General features: G+C 44.0%; 1 protein-coding gene across 1 annotated transcript in view; it reads right to left on the minus strand.

Moving 5' to 3' along the window:
* The window catches only part of LOC115476624 (protein-glutamine gamma-glutamyltransferase E-like), a 70,931-nt gene that overhangs the window by 4,421 nt on the left and 43,279 nt on the right, over positions 1–23,231 (minus strand). Inside the window, exons 4-11 of the mRNA XM_030213101.1 lie at positions 20,944–21,062; positions 18,468–18,596; positions 14,931–15,108; positions 12,437–12,572; positions 8,233–8,336; positions 6,507–6,749; positions 6,074–6,418; positions 1,387–1,544 (exon numbers count right to left, since the gene is read on the minus strand). Coding sequence (XP_030068961.1) covers positions 1,387–1,544; positions 6,074–6,418; positions 6,507–6,749; positions 8,233–8,336; positions 12,437–12,572; positions 14,931–15,108; positions 18,468–18,596; positions 20,944–21,062 — 1,412 coding nt within the window. The remainder of the gene's footprint in view (positions 1–1,386; positions 1,545–6,073; positions 6,419–6,506; positions 6,750–8,232; positions 8,337–12,436; positions 12,573–14,930; positions 15,109–18,467; positions 18,597–20,943; positions 21,063–23,231) is intronic.

Raw genomic sequence — 23,231 nt, forward strand, 5'->3', positions numbered from 1 at the left:
GATGCCATAACAGGTCTCTGTAAGCCACATTGAGCCTGCAAATAGGTGGGATAATGTGGGATACAAATGCAATAAATAATAATAATAATAATAAATGACAAAACACGGGTGAAAGCTTCAGCAGTTCCAATGTTGTCGATCACCACGTCACATGCTGCAAGTAAGGATGCTGTGCAGCTCAGGGGGGAGGGGAAGACATCTTGACTGGTAAGTTGAATACTGTCAGCAATACTTGGGGATGATAGGTGGTTATAACCAAGATTATATCATCTTTGCCTACCTATATGGTTGGCATGGTGGAGATTTGACACCTAACGTTTAAACGTGGGTGACTGGTGCCCACACAATCTCTGGCTACCTTCTTGGGCAGACTTGATAGACCATGAGGGTCTTTATCTGCTGCCATTTACTGATAATACTTGTGATATCATAACAAATATAGATGAATCAGCAGTATTTAGTACCTTTCTTATCAATCAACACCTGCCTCAGGGGTCCCAATATTTAGTATAAAGATACACAAGCGGGGAAATCCTTTGGATACATATGTAACTCCCCCAAATTTTGATCACAAAAGTTCCTGTCAAAAATCGTCAGTCAGAAAAGGCGGTGACTACGGGGGCATAGCCAGACAACAGATTTTGGGTGGACCTAGGCAAGAAGTGGGTGGGCACCAAGTGTTCTCCACACCACCACCACCAAAAAAATATCTAAGCTGGCAGGAAAACGCTTCTTTCCACCTTGGCAGTCTGCAGAAGGCATACACTGAAAACTGAGCATTCACAGGTTCCGGTATCATTGAGAGTAGCATTTTTGTTACCATTAGGCGGAAGTCTTCAGCTGACCGAGCTTTGGATCCCCACCAGCTACCGCTAAATGTGTGCTACTGTTGGGTGGGCCTGATCCCTGCCCACCCAGGCCCACCTGTGGCTACGCCACTGGTGGTGAGTGCGTCTACTCTTCTCTGGCCTCCATAGGAGCATGGTGCCAGGATCTGGTGACAGCCCAAGAGTGAGTGAGGGGCAGCAGTGGCGGCTGCGTTCCAGATTGGGCCCAGAGGCTACATCCTGAGTGTGGGTGGGGGGCCAGGCGGTTGCATCCCGAGTGGGAGGCACTGGCGGCGGCCCTGCACCTGGCCCGGCTCTGTCTCTCAGCGGCCCTGTTCCCTGCTGGATTTGACCTGCCATTCCAAAAAGAAAAGGCTTCAGGCGGCATGTATTGTGACTGATTCACATTTGGGAAATTTGGGTGATGAAGTGCCAAATTCACAAAATTCAGACTGAATCCAGTACTTGAACTTGCTCATGATTTGTTTCAGTTTCTTATCCTTAAGTCAGTCCTCACTCACTTTTCTTTGACATAGAATTGATAGGACACTTTGTTTACCTTGATGTTGATGGATGGGTTTTCTAAGGATATGTCCTTTCGTACCACGAGCTTTCCCCCGTTCTTCACTTCACACATGGCAGACACTTGTATCATGTTAGGCATAGACAAATACTTCTCATACTCAGAGTAATATATCTGTATGGGAATCTTTTCCTCTGGAATGTAAACATAATTAGAAAAACAGTTTAGGGGCTCATTTTCGAAACAGAAAAATGTCCAAAAAGCGGCATTTGGATGTTTTGGGGGTTTCTTTTAGCTAAAATAGCCAAATCGCTATTTTTCAAAACCCAGTTTTGAGATGTTTTTTTCTATGCAGTTTGTCTGCAGTGCGTTCAAATCACAGAGGAGTGAGTGCGTTGGGGTGGGATTTGGGAGTTCCCAAAATGAGGACAATTTTCTTCAAAAATGTCCAAGGTTACAAGTTAGACATTTTGGTCTAGACCTGTTTCAATTACGACTAAGCCACAAAAAAGTGCCCTAAATGACCAGATGACCACTGGAGAGATTACGGCATGACATCCTTTACTCCCTCAGTAATCACAGACACCCTCCCCCCTTCCCCAAGATTTGAAAGAAACAGTACATACTAGCCTTTATGACAGCTTCAGATGTTATGGAGGGGCATAATCGAACGGGGGCGCCCATCTATAAGGGTGCCCATCTCTAAGGACAGCCTCGTAAAGCGGCGTCCCCGACCGTATTATCGAAACAAGATGGGCGGCCATCTTTCATTTCGATAATACGGTTGAGGATGGCCAAATCTCAACATTTGGGTTGACCTTAGAGATGGCCGACATTAGTTTTCGCCGATAATGGAAACTAAGGACGCCCATCTCAAAACCGGCCAAATCCAAGCCATTTGGTCATGGGAGGAGCCAGCATTTGTAGTGCAGTGGCCCCCCTCACATGCCAGGACACCAACCGGGCACCCTAGGGGGCACTGCAGTGGACTTCACAAATTGCTCCCAGGTGCATAGCTCCATTACCTTGTGTGCTGAGCCCCCCAAACCCCACTACCCACAACTGTACAACACTACCATAGCCCTTAAAGGGTAACGGGGGGCACTTAGATGTGGGTACAGTGGGTTTTGGGTGGGTTTTGGAGGGCTCCCATTTACCACCACAAGTGTAAAAGGTAGGGGGGCTTGGGCCTGGGTCTGCCTGCCTGAAGTGCACTGCAGTACCCACTAAAAACTGCTCTAGGGACCTGCATAGTGCTGTGATGGAGCTGGGTATGACATTTGAGGCTGGCAAAAAAATGTTTTTATTTTTTTTTTTGGGTGTGGGGGGGTTGGTGACCACTGGGGGAGTAAGGGGAGGCTTGGTTGTGAACAAAAAGGGACCAAGTAAAGTCGGCCAAATGCTCGTCAGGGACGCCCTTCTTTTTTCCATTATTGGCCAAGGACGGCCATCTCTTAACCACGCCCCCGTCCCGCCTTCGGTACACTACCGACACGCCCCCTTGAACTTTGGCTGTCCCTGCGACGGAAAGCAGTTGAGGACGGCCAAAATCGGCTTTTGATTATACCGATTTGGGCACCCTTAGGAGCAGGATGCCCATCTACCGATTTGTGTCGGAAGATGGGCGCCCTTCTCCTTCGAAAATAAGCTGGATGGCCAATTCTATTAGAGCAGCAAGCAGGTCACTGGAGTAGCTTAGTGATCAATGTAATGCACTGTAGAGAAGGGAACCCAGGCTCATATCACACTTTAACTGTTACACTTATGGTGGAAAGCATGAGCCATCCAGAACTCACCCAAAAACGTACTGTACTCACATATAGGTGACACCTGCAGCCATAAGGGCTATTGCAGTGGAGTACAGTGTGGTACAGTAGGTTTTTAGTGGGTTTTGGAGGGCTAACCATACAATATAAGGGGGTAACAGTGAGATGTATACCTGGGGACCTTTTTTTGTGAAGTCCAGTGCAGGGACCCCTAGAGTGTGCCATTGCTCTGCTGGGATGTCTGTGTGGCCAGTTTACTAAGAATGCTGGCCCCACATACGTCCCAATGACATGATTTTGTGTGTTTTTTACTTGGGCATTTTTTTTTCAAAATGGTTCAAAAAGATAGATGCACTGAGCACAGTAACATCTAGCAAATGGCCATTTTCAAAACAAAAAGATAGACTTTTTCTGGTTTGAAAATCGCTATGTTCGCCACTAGAATTTTGTACGTTTTCAGCAAAACATCTAAATTGGATTTAGACATCATATCAAAAATAGCGCATACTAAAACCGTTAGGTACGCCCACAGAAATATATGGACATCTCTAACATTTAGCACATGTTTATTTTTAGCGTGTGCTAAAAACGCTAGCGCGCCTTTGTAAAAGGACCTCTAAGTTAATAATTAAATCGAACATCTACCAAAATAAAAAATGAATAAGGTGAATTTTTAAAAAATGTAAAAATGCGAAGAAGGGAAATTTTAAAATCCCCATGCTGCTTTCAATTGTAAAGCGCTGCGTACGACTGGTAGCACTATAGAAGTGATTTATAGTAGTGGTAGTACTGCTTGCAGGTCCGTGGTTATTCCACTGTTGACATAAATTCAAAATTCAGTCACCAAACAGTTATCAAGGTAACTGAACAATTATGCAGATAAACTCATGATAAAATTGTCCTACTTAAAGACTATGAAAGAAATATAAAAATATAGGGGTCGATATTCAAAGCGATTTAGCTGGCCACTGACCGGTTAAAGTTGCTTAGTTGGGGCTAATTTTCAGCAGCATTTAACCATCTACGTGCCACTGAAATTCACGGTTAGTACCAAACTCAAAGTCAGTGTAATGGAAGATGTAAAGGATTGCTTTTCAACCCTGCTTTGTCCAATAATACACTCTGAAATCTTCTGTCTTTGACCGAAAGTAACTTTCCTTGTAAATACAAAAATAAGTTGGAATGCAGAAGATAAGACACAGCTCTAATTAATTTGGTATGTGAAGAGGAGGATGGTGCTTGTTTTCGAAGTTCAGACTGGCCACCTGGACTTGGAAACATGTGACCACATTCCCATAGTATGGCTTGTTTTCCTATTCTCAAGCATTCTGTAATTTTCCTTGGCTCTGAAAATAAGCTTTAGCGTAATAAAAAGGGGGGCTTGTTGCAGCAGAGTTTTGAGGCTCATCTGTGGGTGGACGCACTGTGCAGAAAAGACTTGTTCCTGGTCATAAGGAGACTTCGGGCTTTCGCTGCAACGGGCCTACTACTACTACTATTTAGCATTTCTATAGCGCTACAAGGCATACGCAGCGCTGCACAAACATAGAAGAAAGACAGTCCCTGCTCAAAGTCCCAGCTGATGAGATAAGGGCCTGAAATTCCTGACCAGTGATGTTGTATGTATAATATGTATATATCTGTCTTATAGCTTTCTTTTAGTTAGATGATTTAATCATTGTATATATCTTAATCACTGTAGATTTTAGCACCTCTAATAAAGGTCTCATTTACCTAATACGAATCCAAAAGAATCCAAGGTAATTATTGAGTAGTGTGTGTCAGTGAAGCAGGCTGTAAATCCATAGCAGTACAGTCAGCTATGTTGGGAGCATTCCAGGGGTGGCGTCAGCACTTGGTCAATGAAGTGCTGATATTCAGCCCTTAAGGGCCAGATTCTATATATGGCGCCTGAAAAATCCACGCGGAAAACATTTCCACCCAAGTGTACTCTATCAGTGGTGCCTAGATTTAGGCGTGGTATAAAGAATACGCTTAGTTGTTATCCCAATGCCTAAATCTTTGTGTCTCCATTTATACCAATGAAAGCATGGTGTCAATCCTGGCAAGTAGATTTAGACGCACAGGGTCATATTCTACAACAACATGCATAAGTTCTGGAACAGCCATTTAATGCCCATTTCCCCACCCATAACCTTGCCCCTTTTTGCCTGCATGCATTAAAATATAGGCATAGTGCATTACCGAACATGCTTAGGGATTTGTGTGTGTAAATTCTGATTAGTACTCATTATTGTTGTGTAAGGGGTCCTTTTACTAAGGCGCACCGAAAAATGGCCTGCGCTGGTGTAGACGTATGTATTGGACATGCATAGCTCCCAAAAGAAGGCCTTTTGGGGGGGGGGGGGGCAAAAATGGACGTGCGGCAAAATGAAAATTGGCGCGTCCATTTTGGGGCTGAGACCTTAACGCCACCCATTGACATAGTGGTAAAGTCTCACACGTTAACCAGGTGGTAATGATCTATGTGCGTACAATGCTGATTACTGCCCAGTTAGCGCCGTGTGCTGGAAAATTTCTGGCGCGCTTAGTGGACGCAGATAAAAAATGAAATTACCGCCCGGGCCAGGCGGTAGTTCAAAATTGATGCCCCTAGGATGCACATACGTGCCTACACGGCTTAGTAAAAGGACCCCTAAGTGCTGTTAAAAACGCTGATTGGCTTGTTAAGCTAACTAAGTTATTCACATTGTTATAGAATATAGCTGGATTTCAGCATGGAATGCTAGGCGCGCTATATAGAATCTGGCAGTAAGTGGCCAGGTTTAGCGCATAAATGGGATCGCTTAAAAGTCTGCCCTATTTTTACGTGCTAGTCCATTGCTGCTTAAATGGTAGCCCACAGTAAGAAAGAGAATGACAGAAAATGAATATATTGTTTACATGTCAGCGTTCAAATAACTGGATGCCTTTGTTCTTCAGTTGTCATAATTTACCTTGATAGGGACTTAAAAACACAGATCTAAATTCCTTCAACAATTCCCGCGTCGGTCGCCCGGTGTACAGGATGGAAGAGCCACTGATGCTCACTTTGACACTCTTGAATTCAGGTGTTACGTTTTTAAGATTCAGTATTAGGTTGATATCTTGACCAACTATAGGGGATGCAACCAGCTTGAACTTCCCCAGTATTCCAGGATTTTTCACATCCCCTGTTGTCTCCGAATTTTCTTCTAACCCAGTGCTAGGATTGCTGCTTGCTACAGAATTTGCTCCTCCGGGTACACTCTCTGCAAGCTTCTTAGAAACCTTACTGTATACTTCTCTTTCCTTTGCGGAGCCTGGTTAAAAAGAGAAAGATAACATGGAATGAATGTTGACGTCTCCAGTACAAAATGCTGGCTTCTTCTTGCATCTACTGGTCTTTACCTTCTCGATACTTGTAATGATGGGTGATGTCTACAGGTTGGATGCTGCCCAATGCCTTTGTGCTGATGCGTTGGCCAATTGCAGCAGTGTCCGAGTAAACCTTTTCTTTTGTTTTATCGCTGCGCTGAACCCAAGAAACACGGTCTGAGTTCACCTCTGCATACACAAACATGCAATCATAGTCGAGGTCCACGTCTCCTTCCTTGACAGCTGTGACAGAAGTAGGTCCACAGCAATAAATCCCTAGAACAGTAAAATAAATGTAATGGGAAATAGTGGAGGAATTCAGCAAAGAAATTCAGCATGATATCAAAAGCTTTTTCTTATCAGAGTGCTTTTGGAAACAGACACAGTTGTTATTCTCATGTAAGCAAATTACTTTTTGTATTATAAGTTTTCATTTCAAATATATTTTTTAAATAATCCTTATATGAGAGCTTCACAAAACTGTGTTTGCACAGCCTGTCATGTTTTCAGGATATCCATAATGAATTTGCATGAGATCAATTGTATACATACTGGGTCTCCAACAGTGGCGTTCCTAGGCTGGCTGACACCCGGGGCGGATTGCCGATGCACACCCCCCCCGGGTGCAGCGCGGCCCCCCCCCCCCCGGCGAAATTACACCCCCCCCTGGTGCAGCGCGCCCCCCCGGGTGCATTTTTACCTGCTGGGGGGTGCCGCGCACCTGTTGGCTCCGAGTCCGCTCGTTCCCTGCTGCTCCCTCTGCCCCGGAACAAGAAGTAACCTGTTCTGCGCAGAGGGAGCAGCAGGGAGGGAACGAGCGGACTCGGAGCCAACAGGCGCGCGGCACCCCCCCAGCGGCGTGCACCGCCCACCCCTTGGTACGCCACTGGTCTCCAAGATAGGCAAATTTATCTCATGGTCATTTAAAGTGGATAACTTGAAAACTCAACTGACTGTAGGGAGGGTATGTCATCAGGACAGGGTTGGGAAGTTCTGTCCTAAATGTGGAAGAGCTATTTGTTTGTTTTCTGTATGTATGTGTGTGTGGTGATTATGTTACGTTTTACACCGTCTACTGTATGATGTGACATACCATTTTATTTTATATTGATTTGTTATTTTAGATTCTTGATGCTGACATCTGTTTTACGTATAGAGTTATATTGTATGATGTTGTTATATACTTTACCTTCAGTTTTTAGGAAAGTTAAGTTGGGTAGCAATATTCAAGATGGCCGCTGCCTAAGATATCCGGGATATGTTATATGGATATCTTTATGCAGATTTTCAGCCTATCTTAGATTACTGAATATGTAGTCTCAAACTCTAAATAGTTAAGTTATCCATTTAAATTAATACTGCTCTATAAGTGGCCCAGTTAAATGGATAAATTATCTGGATAGTGACTGAACATTGTTGTTAACCACATAACTCTTGAACCTACCCCTAGAACACACCTGGCCCCTCCGCAACTTAAACAGCCAAATTCTGATTATAATTCAACTTGTAAAGATAAAATTTATCCAACCACTAGTGATAACCTTTTTGTTTTAAATGCCCAATACTGCTCTTATAAGTGCTTTTGAACGTTGACCAGAAGGTGATCGATTGGTTGGTTTAATTTTCTTTAGCAAGACATTCATCCATGGGATATTTGTTTTTACAGAGGCAAATATTTTTGAAATGAAATATTTTTTAGGGAGTGGAATTCACAATAGCAGGACATATTACCACTATCTTTCCATTGTCACCATCTTACCTTTACTAGGCTCCTGTGGAGTGGAGTCCAGGACCTGCCATCCATCATAATAGGAACCCAAATCTCTTCGAATAAACCAGGACTCATTCCAAACATGGAAATTCCTGTACCATTATTGGAACAAATTGTAAAAAGCTCTTTGAAGTTAAACCAAAATAGACACAAGACTGTTCGACAAAATAAGACATACAGAAATCTAGTGGTCCTCAGTCATGTTCTTGAGGCCTACCTGTTGGATTTCCTAACTTTACCAGTTAGCAGTCTGAATTTCACTGCTAACCAGATCACATCACCACTGATTCCAGATATTTAGCATTGGCTGAAATCTGGTGATTGGTACTGAATATCCATTTCAGTGGTGTTCCTAGGCTGGCTGACACCCGGGGCGCGGCCCCCCCCCCGGCGAAATTACACCCCCCTCCCCGGGTACAGTGTGACCCTTCCTGGTACATTTTTACCTGCTGAGGGGGAGGGGGGTGCCACGTGCCTGTTGGCTCCGAGTCCGCTTGTTCCCTGCTGCTCCCTCTGCCCCGGAACAGGAAGTAACCTGTTCCGCGCAGAGGGAGCAGCAGGGAGGGAACGAGTGGACTCGGCCAACAGGTGCGCGGCACCCCCCCAGCGGCGTGCACCAGGGGCGGACCGCCCCCACCACCCCCCCTTGGTACGCCACTGATCCATTTTTCCTTTAACCATGGCAGCAAGTAATTAAAAATAATGCTAACCACCACAGCTCAATAATGGGCCGCTAGAAGCATAAAATATAATGACAAGGAAAGATTATAAGGCCTATGTCATGCAGTTTCATTTCTGGTGCAATTGCAAGGATCACAGTTCATCTTGAGCTTTTCTCTCACCTCTTTGCAAGAAGGAATTTTCCGTGTGTATCTTTGGTTTTCCGCATAAAGGAAGTTGAATGGATTACTTTTAAGTAGATAAGTACATACGTATTGCCATACTGGGACTGACCAAAGGTCCATCAAGCCCAGCATCCTGTTTCCAACAGTGGCCAATCCAGGTCACAAACCCCTGGCAAGATCCCCCAAAAGTACAAAACATTTTACACTGCTTATCCCAGAAATAGTAGATTTTCCCCAAGTCCATTTAATAACGGTCTATGGACTTATCCATTAGGAAGCCGTCCAAACCTTTTTTAAACTTTGCTAAGCTAACAGCCTTTACCACATTCTCTGGCAACAAATTCCAGAGTTTAATTACACGTTGAGTGAGGAAAATGTTTCTCTGATTTGTTTTAAATTTACTACATTGTAGCTTCATCGCTTATTTTCTAAACCTTTGCTAAACCATTGCAGAAACCTCTTATTAGCTTTTACTCAAAAGTGTTTGAAGAAAATATAATGGTGTTCTATTTAACGTTAGAGGCCTCCAGTCAATTTATGCAGAAATACTGAGCTAAGAATCCTTAACATTGGTCGCTGCATCTCAAGAAAGATATAGTAGAATTGGAAAAGGTGCAGCGAAGGGCGACTAAAATGATAGTGGGGATGGGACGATTTCCCTATGAAGAAAGACTAAGGAGGCTAGGGCTTTTCAGCTTGGAGAAGAGACGGCTGAGGGAAGACATGATAGAGGTATATAAAATATTGAGTGGAGTGGAACAGGTGGATGTGAAGCGTCTGTTCACGCTTTCCAAAAATACTAGGACTAGGGGGCATACGATGAAACTACAGTGTAGTAAATTTAAAATAAATCGGAGAAAAAGTTTCTTCACCCAACGCATAATTAAACTCTGGAATTCGTTGCCAGAGAATGTGGTGAAGGCGATTAGCTTGGCAGAGTTTAAAAAGGGGTTGGACTGTTTCCTAAAGGACAAGTCCATAAACCACTACTAAATGGACTTGGGAAAAATCCACAATTCCAGGAATAACATGTATAGAATGTTTGTACATTTGGGAAGCTCGCCAGGTGCCCTTGGCCTGGATTGGCCGCTGTCGTGGACAGGATGCTGGGCTTGATGGACCTTTGGTCTTTTCCCAGTGTGGCATTACTTATGTACTTATGTACTTATGACCCAGGGAGTGGATGGCCTGATGCAAAGATCCAATCTGAGGCTTTCCAAGTGACAGTGGACCAGTTAAAGGGCGATTTTATACACTAGGCTTAACATTTATGCACCTACCCCGGGATTCCATATAATCATGCCTTAATTTCCATGTGGAAATCGAAGCGTATTCTATAACAATGCACATAACTTAATTGTTTAACGAGCTAATCAGCGCTGTTAATTGGATGTTAACAAACAATTATCAGTACAAATTAGCATTAAGATTTACACGCACAACTCACTAAGCGTATTCTGTAACGTGGTGCACCTAAATTCTAAGTTGCATAGTTGAAAAGGGAGTGTGGCCATGGGTAGACCATGGGCATTTCTAAAATCTTTGTACCTGGAGAGGTGCTTGGTGTAATTCTATATACCACATGGAAATTTAAGCCTATTCTATAAAATGTAGTAGTACTAAAGCGAATGTGCCTAGGCGTATTTTTTTCCACATGGAATTTTCAGGCAGCATGAATAGAATCTAACCCCTAGTGCATATGTAAATGTTTAAAATACTAGTGTACACGTCAGGGGCATAGCCAGACCTCGGCAGGAGGGGAGTCCAGAGCCCGAGGTGGGGGGGGCACAGTTTAGCCCGCCTCCCCCAGCCGCCGACCCCCCCGCCACTTTTGACCCCACCTGCCACCGCTGATCCCCCCGCCACTTTCGACCCCCCCTCCTGCCACTGACCCTCCCCCGCCACCACTGCCTGGTACCTTTGCTGATGGGGGTCCCCAACCCCTGCCAGCCATCTCTGGTGCCTTCGCTGATCTGTTTCTGTGAGTCCTGACGTCCTGCGTGCGTTACGCACGCAGGACGTCTGGAGTCAGGACTCACAGAAACAGATCAGCGAAGGTGCCAGAGACCGGCACTGAAGAAGACTTCAGCGGCAGCGGGAGAGGGGATCGTCAGACTCAGAAACAGAACGAAGCCTTGCGCCGGAAGAAGATGACCTCGGCTGGCGGGGTTTGGGGTCCCCTGCCAGCAAAAGTAGGTGACGGCAATGGCGGGTTGTTGGCAGGAGGGGGGTCGAGAGGGTCATCGGCAGGGGGGTTCAGAGCCAAATCTATGGGGGCCCAGGCCCCCGTGGCCCCATGTAGCTACGCCACTGGCCAGCTCTATGGCTGGTGTAAGTGTGGTGCCTAAATATTAGATGCACTAATACCAAGTAACACTAATGATCTATAATGGAACCCAGATGCCTAGGATCCTTTATAGAATAAGATATTACTGTGTGACCCCCGGGGCATCTAACTGGAGGTGCCCAGCTATAGAATTATCCCCTTACCCCCAAATTCTATATATGGTATCTTAAGTTGTGTCTACCAATTTGACCTCACGACCAAATTGCACACACAACTTAATTGATTAACAAGCCAATCAATGCCAATAATTAGCTATTCAAAAGCAATTAGCGGCATTAATTGGCTTTAATGAGAATTTATGCACACGACTTTCTAAGTGTATTCTATAATGCGGTGCATGTATATTCTAATGCGTACAGTTGGAAAGAGTGCATGGCCATGGGCTGTGGAATGGGTGGGTTGTGGGCATTTCACAAAAATATATGCGCACTATAATGGAATACACCCAATCTGCGCCTAACTTGAGTACAGGTATTTAAGCCTGGTTTTAGGTGACCTAAATGGGTGCGCCTACATTTTAAGCTCAGGAATAGCATATGACTGTATTCTATAAAGTACGCCTAACTTTAGGCGTAGTTTATAGAATCGTGCTAACCATGTGGTTTTACGGTGCTGATTTTTAAGTTGCCATAGATAGAATTTCCCCCTGAGTGCATCAAGCTAAAACATGGAGTTCTATGGAAAACATTTTTCTTTATTTGAAAATAACTTGCAAAAGCGGAATTAAAAAAAAATAATTGAGTAATTGAGGGTATCATATATTTGTGGTGTATTGTATGTCACTTGAGTTATTGAGACCTTTCTTAAAACTCTTCAGGTGATCAATCTCAACTTAGGTCCTAATTAAAATTTCCACTATGGAATAGAATATTGTACCACATTACCATAGACGTGTTTAATTCATTTTCAAACATTGTTTTCTTCATACTTGAATTTGATGAAAATGACACCAGAAGACAATCGATACATAATTCTAATAGAGTAATTGCAGAATATTTACCAAATACTGTCGTCATGTATGTCCAGGACCTTTCCATCTTCATCGTAAAATATGTCGATGCTCAGGACTCCATCTGTGTTATGCGCTGAGTTATAGTTCGTGGTCACCCGAGTAGGAATCCCCAAACACCTCAAGACTAATACAAAATGAAGAGAAGAAATGAAATGACCTTCATAAATGACCTGACATCAAAACTCTACCAGAACCAGACAAAATCGGACTCTCTATACCTGTTTGCTTCAATTAATTTGTCACTAATGAACGTTAATGCATCACCCCCCTTATTTCTCACGCCTGAAATGTACTGTTTATCTAACTTACTTTACAATTTATTTTAACAATTATGAACTTTAAATGTATTACTACTTTGTATTTCTCTTTCCGGAAATGGCGATCGCCATTACGGCATAACGTAAGCCACATTGAGCCTGCAAAGAGGTGGGAAAATGTGGGATACAAATGCAACAAATAAATAAATAAATAAATAAATACCCCAGTCTTCATGTCAAACTGTTAAAGACTGTTGTTTGGAGTTTTCATAGAGTGCCAATGTGAGAGGAAGAGGCAGACAATACCACTGGTTGCCAGCGATAAGCCAAACACACTTGGTTTATTCCTTTATTTGGTTATTTATTCATGACATTTATACTCCACATTAGACCGAAATAGACTTCTAGTTCAATGTGGCTTACAAACAAACAATAAAGTGAATAAAACATAATAATGTTTAGGTGTTCTGTTTTTTTTTAAACTTTATTTAAATTTCATGGTTCTACATTTAAACTATGTATCTGCAAAATATTTGCAATGACCCTAGCATTTGTCATGCTTCACCCAAGCCAGCCACACCCTAGTGGAGGAGTAGCCTAGCGGTTAGTGCAGTGGACTTTGATCCTGGGGAACTGAGTTCAATTCCCACTGCAGCTCCTTGTGACTCTGGGCAAGTCACTTAACCCTCCATTGCCCCTGGTACAAAATAAGTATCTGAATATATGTAAACTGCTTTGAATGTAGTTGCAAAAACCTCAGAAAGGCGGTATATCAAGTCCCAGTTCCCTTTCCCTATTTGAGATTCTACATGGAATGTTCCTACTATTTGAGATTCTACATGAAATGTTGAGATTCTGTTGCTACTATTTGAGATTCTACGTGGAATGTTGCTATTCCACTAGCAACATTCCATGTAGAAACCTATGTGCAGGACGTCAGACTCACAGAAACAGAAGCCTGCACGGCCGCATTGCTGATCTGCAAGGGCAGGCTTCTACATGGACAGTTGCTAGTGGAGGAGTAGCCTAGTGGTTAGTGCAGTGGACTTTGATCCTGGGGAATTGGGTTCAATTCCCACTGCAGCTCCTTGTGACTCTGGGCAAGTCACGTAACCCTCCATTGCCCCTGGTACAAAATAAGTACCTGAATATATGTAAACCACTTTGAATGTAGTTGCAAAAAAACCCTCAGAAAGGCGGTATATCAAGTGCCATTAACAAGATTCCATGCACAATCTCAAAGAGTAGCAACATTCCATGTAGAACCCCAAAGAATAGCAAGATTCCGGAATCCCAAGGAGTGGAAGAGTAGCCTAGTGGTTGCTACTATTTGAGATTTTACATGGAATGTTGCTAGTGGAGGAGTAGCCTAGTGGTTAGTGCAGCGGACTTTGATCCTGGGAAACTAAGTTTGATTCCCACTGCAGCTCCTTGTGACTCTGGGCAAGTCACTTAACCCTCCATTGCCCCTGGTACAAAATAAGTACCTGAATATATGTAAACCGCTTTGAATGTAGTTGCAAAAACCTCAGAAAGGCAGTATATCAAGTCCCATTTCCCCTTTCTCACTTTATCCTTGGCACATTCTAGTCATTTTAAATTCTACTCTATTATATTTGACACATTGTAAACTGCTCTGGTGCCTCCAGGTGCTTTGTGGTATAAAAAGGGATGGAATAAAGTAAACTCTACTCTTCCTTCCTCACTTCCATGGTAGCTGTAACGTATTTTGACCTTGGATGGCACAAATTGTCATTTTTGTCCATGGTTGGCGGAGTATCAATGTACGCTTGTGTATTACATACTCTAGGAACATACAAGCACCATTTCTGACCCCCCGCAGCACACTACAATGAAAGTGAGAAATGTGTAGGAGCTGATGACTATAAAGCGGAATTGATTAACACTTCTTTTTGTTCTGTGCTCACGGATGAAGGGCCGAGAGTAGGATTGCAGAAGGCAAAAGGAAAGGAAGTGAGATAGACCTTAAAAACAGTTTTCAGAAGAATGTGTTTTCGAGGGGTTAGCTAACCTGCTTACTTTCGAAGGAGATGGCCGGCCATCTTCCGACAAAAATCGGGAGATGGCCAGCCATCTCCTAAACCCGGCCAAATTGGTATAATCGAAAGCCGATACCGTGTAATAGAATTGCCCTTTCCAGCCTCACAAAAGAAGTGCTCTCTCAGGAGGACTTAGAGTTCAATTGTTCCTAAAACGTGGCATACCTGTACACATTACCCCTGCAAAAACCCAGCACTGGCCGTATTTGACAGGCTGATACCCTCCTTTGCGCCAGTTTAAAAGGATCTCAGCACTCCCATTCCAGGTAGTTGGGTCAACTCCTTCACTGAAGTCCTCTTCCCACTTTCCCTCCAATACTCCATTTTCATCGTTGCTGTTGATCTGTTCAAAAATGCAAGAGTTTTCATCTTTTGTATGATAACAACAAAAACAAGGGGAAAATATGTAAATGGATAAGAGACAAAAAAACAAACAAACAAACACAACGTGGGTTTGGAAAGCAAAACCAATGAAAGTTTCTGGCCTTTTTTAGTTGACTTATGCAAGACGATTTTGAAAGAATATAATAATTATTCTTTCAAAATAATTTTGCTGATAATAGTGCAGTGTTGTATTTGTGGGAGATCAGGGGGGGATCGATATTTATCTGGTGGTACTCAGCATTTTGCTGACTGCTGCCGGTGTTACAACGCTGTGCCGTGTCTGGTCTCGGCATTGAATTTCTGGGTTTATGAAGCCACCGAAACCATAGCTGGACTAGCTATGATGAACTGCATAAAGATGGAACTGACTTTTATGCTGTCCTATTTATGCAGTTAACCTTGGCCAAGTGCTGCCTCTGCCTCTGGAATGCCCCCAAAGTAGACGTTTTTGAGTTGGGCACTAACTGGCCATTTTCATCAACACTAACCAGTTAAGTGACACTCCTGCTTATTTTCGAAGGAGATTCCGACACAAATCGGGAGATGGCCGGCCATCTCCTGAAACCGGCCAAATCGGTATAATCGAAAGCCGATTTTGGCCGGCTCCATCTGCTTTCCGTCGCAGAGCCGGCCAAAGTTAAAGGGGGCGTTTCAGAAGGGTATGGAAAGCAGAACGGGGGCATGGTTATGAGATGGCCAGCTTCGGCCGATAATGGAAAAAAAAAGGCCGGCTCTAACGAGCATTTCGCCGGCTTCACTTGGTCCATTTATTTTTAGGACCAAGCCTCAAAAAAGTGCCCCAATTGACCAAATGACCACCGGAGGGAATCAGGGATCACCTCCCCTTACTCCCCCATTGGTCACCAACCCCCTCCCACCCCAAAAAAAATGTTTTTAACATTTTTTTGCCAGTCTCTATGCCAGACTGAAATGTCATACCCAGCTCCCTGACAGCAGTATGCTGGTCCCTGGAGCAGTTTTTAATGGGTGCAGTGCACTTCAGGCAGGTGGACCCAGGCCCATTTCCCCCTACCTGATACACTTGTGGTGGTAAATGTGAGCCCTCCCCCCAAACCCACTGTACCCACATGTAGGTGCCCCCCTTCACCCCTTAGGGCTATGATAGTGGTGTAGAGTTGTGGGGAGTGGGTTTTGGGTGGGATTTGGGGGCTCAGCAACCAAGGTAAGGGAGCTATGCACCTGGAAGCAATTTTTGAAGTCCACTGCAGTGCCCCCTAGGGTGCCCGGTTGTGGCCTGGCATGTCAGGGGGACCAGTGCACTACAAATGCTGGCTCCTCCCACGACCAAATACCTTGGATTTGGCCGGGTTTGAGATCACCGGCCCAAATGCTGAGATTTGGCCGGCTCCAACCATATTATCAAAACGAAAGATAGCTGGCTATCTTTTTTAGATAATACGGCTTGCCCTGAACAAGCGATTTAACCAGCCAGGTATCATTTCTGACCTGTTAAATTGCTTGGAATATCGACCCCTAGGAGTATTTGCTAGACTTGGCGGAGTTTGAGTATTCCAGTTTGTCATTTAACTCCCTTAATAAAAACAGGTCGACAAATACCAACCAGGTACTGTTAAAGTTTCCCCTATAGATCTCAATAGAGCAACAAATTCCTCTCAACCTTCCTCTGTATGCTCTATTGCTCTTCCAAGAAGCCTCATTTTGGAGTCATTATTCCATACTTATTGCTCTTGTTAGCAACTAACATTATATCACAGATTTAGGGTTGGTAGAGGCTGTTGGTACTCTTGGGGCCCTTTTTACTTAAGCATGTTAAACAACTAACACAGAAATAACTAGGACTCATTTTCAAAGCTCTTAGACTTGCAAAGTTACGTGGAGGGGCATAATCGAACTGAGCGCCCATCTTTAAGGGCGCCTATCTTTAAGGTTCAAAACAAGATGGGCGGCCATCTTTTGTTTTGATAATATGGGGGGGGGGGGGGGGTGCCCAAATCTCAACATTTAGGTCGACCTTAGAGATGGCCAACCTCGGTTTTTGCCTATAATGGAAACTGAGGACGGCCTTCTCAAAAACATCCAAATCCAAGCCATTTGGTCGTGGGAGGACCCAGCATTCGTAGTGCACTGGTCCCCTCTCACATGCCAGGCCACAACCGGGCACCCTAGGGGGCACTGCAGTTGACTTCACAAATTGATCCCAGGTGCATAACTCCATTACATTGGATGCTGAGCCCCCCAACCCCCCCCCCCCCAAACCCACTACCCACAACTGTACCACACTACCATAGCCCTTAAAGGGTAATGGGAGGCAAATAGATGTGGGTACAGTGGGTTTTGGGTGGGTTTTGGAGGGCTCCCATTTACCATCACAAGTGTAACAAGTAGGGAGGGGATGGGCCTGGGTCCGCCTGCCTGAAGTGCACTGCGGTACCCACTAAAAACTGCTCCAGAGACCAGCATACTGCTGTCAGGGAGCTGGGTATGACATTTGAGGCTGGCATAGAGGATGGCAAAAAATATATTTATTCGTTTTGGGTGGGAGGGGGTTGGTGACCACTGGGGGAGTAAGGGGAGGTGATCCCGAATTCCCTCTGGTGGTCATCTGGTCAGTTCAGGCACATTTTTGAGGCTTGGTCATGAACAAAAAGGGACCAAGTAAAGTCAGCCAAATGCTCATCAGGGATGCCCATCTTTTTTCCATTATTGGCTGAGGACGCCCATCTGTTAACCACGCCCCCGCCCCGCCTTCGGTAAACTGCCGGCACGTCCCCTTGAACTTTGGCCGTCCCTGTGATGGAAAGCAGTTGGGGACGGCCAAAATTGGTTTTCGATTATGGTGATTTGGGCGCCCCTGAGAGATGGACGCCCATCTCCAGATTTGTGTCGGAAGATGGGCGCCCTTCTCTTTCGAAAATGAGCTGGCTAGAAACCTATGGAACTCTGTAAGTCTAAATTCTTTGAAAATACGCCTCATAGCAGAAACATTAGAGAGAAGGCATCTAATGAAGCAATCCAGCAGCGTGTTTATCAGAAACAACCCATGGATTTTATTTCTACAGGATAATGCAGAGATATGGGCAAAATGGGACTGACCAAAAATTTGTGGAAGTTAGAAGCTGGAAGCTGTTTAATTTAAATACTGCTGGAATCTGGGAGGCCTTGTATTTTTTGTCAATAAACATCTGCTAAGCAATAATTGTTTGCCTGTACTGGGTAAAGGATGTGTGGCTAGATTATCTGTTCAATGTGACATTTTTAATATGTTCTAATTCTGAGAATACTATCAAGGAAGCAGCACATTTATTCTAATGGTTATCAGCGTAACACTTTCCTTACCATTGCACTGATCACCCTGCCCACATATACAGGATCACCCCTCTTGGAACAGTCAGCTACCGGATCCTGGGTGTATTCCAGACTCTTATCCAGAATATCCAAGGAAATGTCCAGAATACCTTTCTCAAACTGTAAACGAAACCAGATGAAGCTATCAGTTCTGATATGTAAATGACAATGCTACAGACAACTTCATGACCATGATTCACTAAGCTTTAATTCCCATACATAAAGAATGCAAGAAAACCCTTAGGGATCATTTTACTAAAGTGGGTTAAAAGTAAGAGGCTTTGCAGTATGTTATGCATGCTAAAATGCACGTTAAGTACATAAGTAATGCCACACTGGGAAAAGACCAAGGGTCCATCGAGCCCAGCATCCTGTCCACGACAGCGGCCAATCCAGGTCAAGGGCACCTGGCGAGCTTCCCAAACATACAAACATTCTATACATGTTATTCCCGGAATTGTGGATTTTTCCCAAGTCCATTTAGTAGTGGTTTATGGACTTGTCCTTTAGGAAACCGTCCAACCCCTTTTTAAACCTTGCTAAGCTAACCGCCTTCACCACGTTCTCCGGCAACGAATTCCAGACTTTAATTATGCGTTGGGTGAAGAAAAGATTTCTCCGATTTGTTTTAAATTTACTACACTGTAGTTTCATCGCATGCCCCCTAGTCCTAGTATTTTTGGAAAGCGTGAACAGACGCTTCACATCCACCTGTTCCACTCCACTCCATACCTCTATCATGTCTCCCCTCAGCCGTCTCTTCTCCAAGCTAGGTAGCATGTTGCACTTACCGCATGCTAAGTGGCTAACAAGTAGCTCATGTGGGCCCACTTACAGACTCCTAAATAGGAGGTACTAAGTGCTTCCACATTAACAGTTGTCAGGTTGGATGTGCTAAAGCAAACACTAATATGAGACCTAAACAGTAAAATACTGGTCCTTCCCCTCCCCTTCCCCCCCCCCCCACCCAACGTTGCATAAAATTTGCAGCTACCACACGGTATAGTCTCATGAAAAAACACAGTAACTGCAAATTTGATCACACTTTAGTAAAAGGGTCCCCTTTGTAAATCAGACCACATGCCTGCTTTCTCCTTGGTCTTATGTATAAAGTGAAAGATGTACAGATTTTTATTTATTTTATTTTTGTTACATTTGTACCCCACGCCTTCCCACTCATGGCAGGCTCAATGCGGCTTACATGGGGCAATGGAGGGTTAAGTGACTTGCCCAGAGTCACAAGGAGCTGCCTGTGCCTGAAGTGGGAACCAAACTCAGTTCCTCAGGACCAAAGTCCACCACCCTAACCACTATGCTACTTCTCCACTATATTGAGATATTGAGGCAGACTTTAGATGAGTTCACTTGTCCAGTTCAGGATATGGGGAATTCCCATCCTATTTTACAAGAGGATCTGCCAAATGTAGAGCATCTTGTAAAACGGGTCCAGGACTGCGCACCAAAGTCCTTTCACGTACAAAGGGACAGCGATTTTACAAAGCCGCACACGGGGAAAACAAATTCTGTTCATCCCACGTAGACATGGGAGAAACTTTTGTAAGATTGCTGCCTCCAGAATTTGTTCTCCCTGTCCTCGTTAACTACTCCCCACAGTATAAACACCCCCATCCCCCATATATAGCCCTTATCATGGCTGCAACCCCACTCCCAACGGGAACCCCCCTTACAAGAAGAGCCCCCCTGCGACATTGCCCCCTGATATGACCCCCTTTTATCATACGGATAAAGCCTGGGTAGAGCATGGGTAGGAACTCTAATGTGCATTTATAGAATGCCATAAATTATACGCTTATTTCTTAAATCTAAATGTACACATCTGGAATTTTGGTGGGAATTTTCCCCGGACAAAATTTGAATTTTGGCGGGAAAGTCTGATGGTCACAAATTGTGACCAATGGCCTTTCCTGTCAAAATTCAAATTTGAGACCAACAGACCTTCCCCGTCTCAATTTCCTGTAGAAATCTATGGCTGATGTAAGTGCTCATGCCAGTGGTTCACAAACCTGATCCTGGAGGCACCCCAGCCAGTCAGGTTTTTCGGATAGCCACAATGAATACTCATGAGAGAGATTTGCATGCAGTGGATGTAGTATATTAGTCTAGCATGGGAATGATAAAACAGGACACTAGGGATTGGTACCAACATTTTGCTTTTAAGAAACATCTAAAGAACTATGGTAGTGATCACAGCCCAGATGCATTACTTATAGTTTTTTACGTGATTTAGGAATTCTCTTCACACCTCTAGTCTAAGAATATGAGAATATCTTGAGGGTCCCCCCCCCCCCCCACACATTTTGCTTTTAAGAAACATCTAAAGAACTATGGTAGTGATCACAGCCCAGATGCATTACTTATAGTTTTTTACGTGATTTAGGAATTCTCTTCACACCTCTAGTCTAAGAATATGAGAATATCTTGAGGGTTCCCCCCCCCCCCCAGTTACCTGGCCATAGTTCCATCCAAAGTACTGCAGGTTCTTCACAGTTCCCATGTACATGATTCCACTGTCATTCAAAACGTACTCTTTTCTTTCGTCTTCATTTGCCATGTAGACATCATCAGCTGAAAACCAGAAAGAAGGCTCTGAGAATTCAATCGACTCTTCTATGTAAATCAAACCTTACTTATTATTTAATGTTCCAACAGTAAGAGTTTTGTGAAAACCAAAGATTAGGTTCCCTACTTCTTTTGTGCCAGTTCTTTTCTTTGCCAAAGTATCTATGTTTAGAATTTCAAAAAGGACTGAAATCACCGAAAGCCCATCTTCAGATAGCGGCGGTCGGTGTTTCTTGAAATGTTGGTCTCTCCTGGCTAAATTAGACCTAGTTATTTACTGTAGTGCCTGCCCCAATCTGAGGACCAGATCTGAGGGGTCCTTTTACTAAGCTGCGGTTAAAGGGGGCCTGCGCTAGTGTCAGCGTGTACTTTTGACATGCGCCGAGGCCCCCTTTTACCACAGCAGGTGGTTAGCTTAGCGGAGTTTAAAAAAAGGTTTGGACGGCTTCCTGAAGGAAAAGTCCATAGACCGTTATTAAATGAACTTGGGGAAAATCCACTATTTCTGGGATAAGCAGTATAAAATGTTTTGTACATTTTTGGGATCTTGCCGGGTATTTGTGACCTGGATTGGCCACTGTTGGAAACAGGATGCTGGGCTCCATGGACCTTTGGTCTTTCCAGTAGGGCAATACTTATGTACTTATGTTCTGGAAAAGATTGGCTATGCGGTAAGTGAACCACTTGCCATGCAGCCATTTCAGGGGGAAGCTCCCGCGCTAACCTGATGGTAACCAGGCAGCGCCACCGGCGCTACAAAAATAGATTTTTTTTTTAGTGCCAGAAATGGAATGCGCTGGGGGGGGGGGGGGGGGGGAACTACCACTGGGCTTTTATATTTATTGCATTATATTTTATGCTGTGTGTAAGTTGTTGCATTACTTATTTCTTTTCCTTTTTTCATGGTAAGTGCTCTCGCTAACATTAACGCATGGCCATTAATAAAATAAATTGGTAAAAAAAAGCCCTTTTTGATGGCCGTGCTAGAAATGGGCTTAGCATGTGGGAAAGATTTGCATACGGGCATATATAAGCCCATTTCTTAGTTCAGCCTAGTAAAAGGACCCCTTAATTAACCTGTTCAATAAGGCATAACACAATGATCCATCCTAAATACCAGACAACAAAAGTCAAACCAGAACTGGATAAAACCTAACTCCATATACTCGACTACCAAGGTCTAGTCTACCACGAATGAACTTCAATGCAATGACACCACATCTCTCATTCTGAATATGAACTCTTCATAATTGACTGCCTAATCGACTTATTTTCCGCCAGAATCCTTATGCCCACACTAGCCCACTCCTCAAGTCACTTCACTGGCTCCCTGTCCGCTTCCGTATACAGTTCAAACTCCTCTTACTGACCTTTAAATGCATCCACTCTATGACCCCTCATTACCTCTCCTCTCTCATCTCTCCCTACACTCCTCCCCGTGAACTCTGCTCTCTGAACAAATCTCTCTTGACGTCCCCCTTCTCCTCCACCGCTAACTCCAGACTTCGTTCCTTTTATCTTGCGGCACCTTATGCCTGGAACCGTCTTCCTGAACCCATATGTCTAGCTCCATCTCTACCTGTTTTTAAATCTATGCTGAAAGCTCACCTTTTCACTACTGTCTTTGGCTCCTAACTCATTTGCCCTACTCCCCCTGTTCCTCTTTACCCTGTAATTCCCTTGCCCGTAATGTCTTGTCTATCTGTTTTTATCTAGATTGTAAGCTCTTTGAGCAGGGACTGTCTCTCTATGTCAGGTGTTCAGCGCTGCGTGCGTCTGGTAGCGCTATATAAATGCTATTAGTAGTAGTAGCAGTCAATCATGATCTTTAATGTAATACCACTTGTATCTCTCATTCCAGAAATGGCGATCGCCATGACGGAACAATGTAAAGCCACATTGAGCCTGCAAATAGGTGGGAAAATGTGGGTTACAAATGCAATAAATAATAATAATAATAATTGTTTAAATGGACAAAGATTAGCTTTAAAATGGGACATGGTTTAAGGGTGCAAGGAGTGGCAAAGGGGTTCTTTTACAAAGGCGCGCTGCAAAATGGCCTGTGTTAGTATAGGCGTGGCTTTTAGGCGCACGCAGAATAATTTTTCAGCGAACCTGTAAAAAGGTCTTTTTTGTTTTGCCGAAAATGGACGTGCGGCAAAATCAAAATAGCCG

The sequence above is a fragment of the Microcaecilia unicolor genome, chromosome 8 (assembly GCF_901765095.1).
Source record: "Microcaecilia unicolor chromosome 8, aMicUni1.1, whole genome shotgun sequence".
Lineage (NCBI taxonomy): Eukaryota > Metazoa > Chordata > Amphibia > Gymnophiona > Siphonopidae > Microcaecilia > Microcaecilia unicolor.